At 41.1% G+C, this 4,613-nt stretch overlaps 1 protein-coding gene across 1 annotated transcript in view; it reads right to left on the reverse strand.

Annotated features, from left to right (window-relative positions):
• Positions 1-1,830, reverse strand: part of LOC106815286 (somatomedin-B and thrombospondin type-1 domain-containing protein-like) — a 15,553-nt gene extending 13,723 nt beyond the window's left edge. Inside the window, exon 1 of the mRNA XM_014819733.1 lies at positions 1,337-1,830. Within this exon, the coding sequence (XP_014675219.1) occupies positions 1,337-1,574 (238 nt within the window). The 5' untranslated portion in view covers positions 1,575-1,830. The remainder of the gene's footprint in view (positions 1-1,336) is intronic.
• Between the last annotated feature and the right edge of the window lie 2,783 nt (positions 1,831-4,613).

The raw sequence follows: 4,613 nt of genomic DNA on the forward strand, positions 1-4,613 counted from the left end.
TCTCTCCCCTCTTCCCCTCTCTCTCTCGTCCTCTCTCTCTCTCTCTCTCTCTCTCTCTCTCTCTCTCTCTACCCAACCTTCATACGTACGCATAGTTCGCTATTACCTGACAGCCATGTACATGCGCGTGTACAACACAAACAAATTCAAATTCAAATTCAAATTCAAATTTCAATAAACAAACGCCGTATGACTCATGATCACACACAGTCAACGACAGTCCACACACAGACGGTGCGGTTACGGTACGTAGTATTACGATCTCTCTCTATCGTAGACCCACAACCTCACAGCCGCGTCATCACGCAGTCCCCGCCAGCTCCCTTAAATTAATACTATGTACTGTATCCTTCAGTCATTGCTTAAAGCAACTATAGTCCAATCTTAGTTATGTCATTGCTATAGTACATAATCATACTCCAAACTAGAGGCATTGTTACAGGCCTACCATGAAATATATGGGCTAACAATCAAATTGCTTGGATATTTGATTGCAGCGTATAGTGGATAGCGTATAGCGTATAGTACTAATACCTGGATATAGTTACGGAAGTATGGAAACTATAATGCATGGGTAGTTATAAAGTATTGTAACTAATGCCTGGGTAGTCGAAGGGTATTGTAACAAGAGTTAGGATAGTTAGAAGGTATAGAAACTATTTCTAAGGTAGTTAAAGGTATTCTAACTAGTGCTAGGGTCGTTGAAAGGTATAGTAGCTAATGCTTGCAGTAACCAAACACCGCGTCCGTAGAACCTATAGCAATACGATAGTTAATTGAAAGTTAAAGTAATTAGTCACATATGTGGTTGAAGGCTGATAATGATGAAGAATAGGTTAGATGAAGTTTAATATAATGATAAGATAGCATGCAGCCAGCATTAGAGCTGCAAACCGGACAGTTCTTAGTCTTAGTGTGTTAACCACATCAAGATTCTGCTAGCTCTCTAGTGAGTGCGACACGACGCACCGTTGCGTATATGGTATAGTTATATATCGTATAGTTTAGCACATTATTCCTAGTGCTAACCACGCTACTAAATTTCAATATATATATATATATATTCTTTATATTTCCATCGACATTTCTATACATGAGCGAGCAGGCAGTTATATATGTATATAGTATTATAATAATATATTATAGTATCACGAGTAAATAATAATAGATCCATTACTATTCACTCTGGATAGTATAATATAGTATAATTATATATATATATATATATATGCAGCAGTATAATATTTTAATTTTAATTTTAAATATTAAGTTAAGTAATTATAATAATATATAGTTAAGTTAAGTATAATATGGGATAGTTAGTGTGTATACGCACCTCTACAGGCGGAGTGATAGTCATCGCAGCAGTCTTCTAGCTTCACGCAATGCTCGTCGCAGTAGCACCTGTCCTCGTCGACCGGATCTTCCGGTACAAAGTTCAGCGGATAGCTCTGTACGACGCAGTCGGCGTTGCGTCCGGGACAACACAGACCTGCGTCGCCGCAGCCTGCGTCAGCCGGCGCGACGCAACAGAGCGACGCAGCGAGCGACGCGAGAACGATACGCAACAACATATTGACGCTCTTGTTGTTGTTGATGTTGTTGTTGTTGTTGTTGTTGTTGTTGTTGTTGTTGTTGTTGTTGTTGTTGTTATTGTTTTGGTGGAAGCACAACGCGGCGCGCTCTACCTTACGGGTAGCAAGCAACAATAGGTGGGATATGCGAGACTGATTCAAGCAGGTATGCGCTGCTTTCCTATCGGCTGCTACTGTTGCTACTGCCGCTACTGCTGCCGCTGCTCGCGTCTGCTACTGCTGCCCTGCCGCTGCGTTCGCGCGTCTGCTCCTGTTACAAGCTGTCGGCTGCTGGTATTACGGCTCAAGACCTGTCAATCACCCAGCAGCGAGCAGCGGCATTGGTCATACGGCCACCAATCACGGGGATGCGGGGAAGAAAGGGGGCGGTCTGTAGATGAGAGGGGGGGCGAGCTGCTCTGAAAAGGAGATAAGTTAGTTATATGGCATAGGGAGCGGTTGCGATCTAGGTATAATAAAGAGAGGGAGTGAGACAAAGAGGGAGAGAGGGTGTGTGTGTGTGAGAGAAAGAGAGAGAGAGAGAGAGAGAGAGAGATAGATAGATAGATAGATAGATAGATAGATAGATAGATAGATAGATAGATAGATAGATAGATAGATAGACAGACAGACAGATAGATAGATAGATAGATAGATAGATAGATAGATAGATAGATAGATAGATAGATAGATAGATTAGATCATAGATAGAATGACGGTGGGAAAGAGCCGAGAGAGAGAGGGAGAGAGAGTAGAGAAGAAAGATGAGAGAGACGAGAGAGAGCAGAAGCGGTTGGTGTGTGTGTGTGTGTGTGGTGCGTGTGTGTGGTGTGTGCGTGTGTGGTGGTGTGTGTGCTGGTTGTGGTGTGCGTGTGTGGTGTGGTGTGTGTGGTCGTGTGTGTGGTGTGGTGTGGTGTGGTGTGGTGTTGTGTGTGTGCGAGGGTGTGTGTTGTGCGCGCGAGCCGCCGTGTGTGTGTGTGTGTGGTGCGGGAGGTGTGTGCTGTGTCTGGCGGCGGCGATGTGTGTGTGTGTGTGTGTGTGAGTGTATCAATAGTAAAACAGCTGTTGAAGTATCGAGTCTGGGTCATCATGTTGCACTTAAGAGTAAGGCCAAATAAACTCAGCAGGGATGTACTGACGATACCGTAATCAAGCACGCGTGTTGTGGCAACGTATCGCCCCAGCAGACGATCCGCGCGGTGGCGCTCGCGTCGGATGTTGGTTGAGAGCTGAGCAAGGTGTGATGTCGCGGTGTTGTTAGTTGTGCGGTAGCAAACTCCACGACAGATGGCGCTCTCGCTCATGAAGGAAGCGTTGCATGCAGTTTGGTGCGGTAGTTGTTCAGCTTCTTAATTCGTACGGTGCTGGGGCTTTAATTCATCGGTGGCTACCCTCACGCTGACTATATACACATATGGCGGTCAATATAGAATATATGACGGCTCGTGGGCGAGAGATAAGCGCGTGCGTGTGCCTGCGCGCGTGTGCGTGCGGTTGTGTGTGCGTTTGTGCATGCATGTGTGCGTGTGTGTGTGTGTGCGCGTGTGCGTGCGTTTGTGCGCGCATGTGTGCGTGCTGTGCGTGCGTTTGTGCGTGTATCTCTGTGTGTACACGTGCGTGTGTTTGTACGTGCGTGTGTTTGCCTGCGCGCGTGTGTATTTGCATCGTTGATTCATAATTTATGGATTTATTGCTAATGTAACTGATACTGTTGTATTTTTAACCTTGACTGCGTGACGGTCTATGGAGGAACGTAATGATACCGACATGGAGGAAATAATAGATTAGCATAATTTATGCTAATCTCTAATTTGAATTCCCCACGTTCATACTTATATATGCTAACAAGTTGGGAGTTATATATGCTAACAAGTTGGGAGAATATACTGGTGCAACAGCGAGAATTTCTTTCGCAATCTAGATGGGTTTGCATGAAAACATAAAAAAGGAACAACCAGATCTGACCATGAAATACGTGTCGAAAAATAGTTTCCTAGACGTAAAACTACACAAGTAATGTCAGAGCACGTATATCATAGGATAGACGTGCTCTGGTAATGTAGCATACATGTCGCCATCTATTGGCTGATTTAAATTTATTATTGCACGTCAGTCACAGCATTCTATCATTATTAAAGAGAGGGTGGTGATTTATTTTTCATAGTAAGAAACTGTGAAGAATATTTTATATCCATTTTGAAAGCATAATTTTATCGAAATACTATTTAATTCACTAAATGCAGGCTGCTGTACATACAGCTACATAAATCATGTAGCATACACACCGCCATCTGTTGGCTGATTATAATTTATTATTGTTACACCATCAGGACTTATTACTATCTTACTACTATACAGTCAATGCTAAATATACACGCTTATCAGAGCTACATATATACACGTTCATTCTAGGCCAATATATCGGAATAAATATTGAAAAAAATTCTTCAATACACTTAAACATATTTTTTTTATTCATATACTTTATATTTTTTACACATTTTACTATATTTTTTTAGATTTAGCTAAATATTTTATATTTTTTTATATACTTTGCATTTTTAACTATCTTAACCGTTATCAAATATAGGATATGTTCACTTAATTATCGCGTAGAGTAAAGTATAGATTAGATTTAGAAGATTTTCATTTTCACCATTAGAGCTACTAAGCGTAATGACATAGCATGTACGCATGAACGCATTCTATCTAACCTTATTACTGCACATACATCTAACACATTAATACTAACGTAATCTATGGTGATTGTTATCTAACACAAGATTTACTTAAGCTATGCTGCTTCAATCTAATACAACAACATTCACTCAACATATATGCTGCTTTCATCTAATACAAGATTTACTTAAGATATGCTGCTTCAATCTAATACAACAACATTCACTCAACATATATGCTGCTTCAATCTAATACAACAACATTCACTCAACATATATGCTGCTTCAATCTAATACAACAACATTCACTCAACATATATGCTGTTTAAATCTAATACAAGATTTACTTAAGATATGCTGC

The sequence above is a fragment of the Priapulus caudatus genome, unplaced genomic scaffold (assembly GCF_000485595.1).
Source record: "Priapulus caudatus unplaced genomic scaffold, Priapulus_caudatus-5.0.1 Scaffold1082, whole genome shotgun sequence".
Classification (NCBI taxonomy): domain Eukaryota; kingdom Metazoa; phylum Priapulida; class Priapulimorpha; order Priapulimorphida; family Priapulidae; genus Priapulus; species Priapulus caudatus.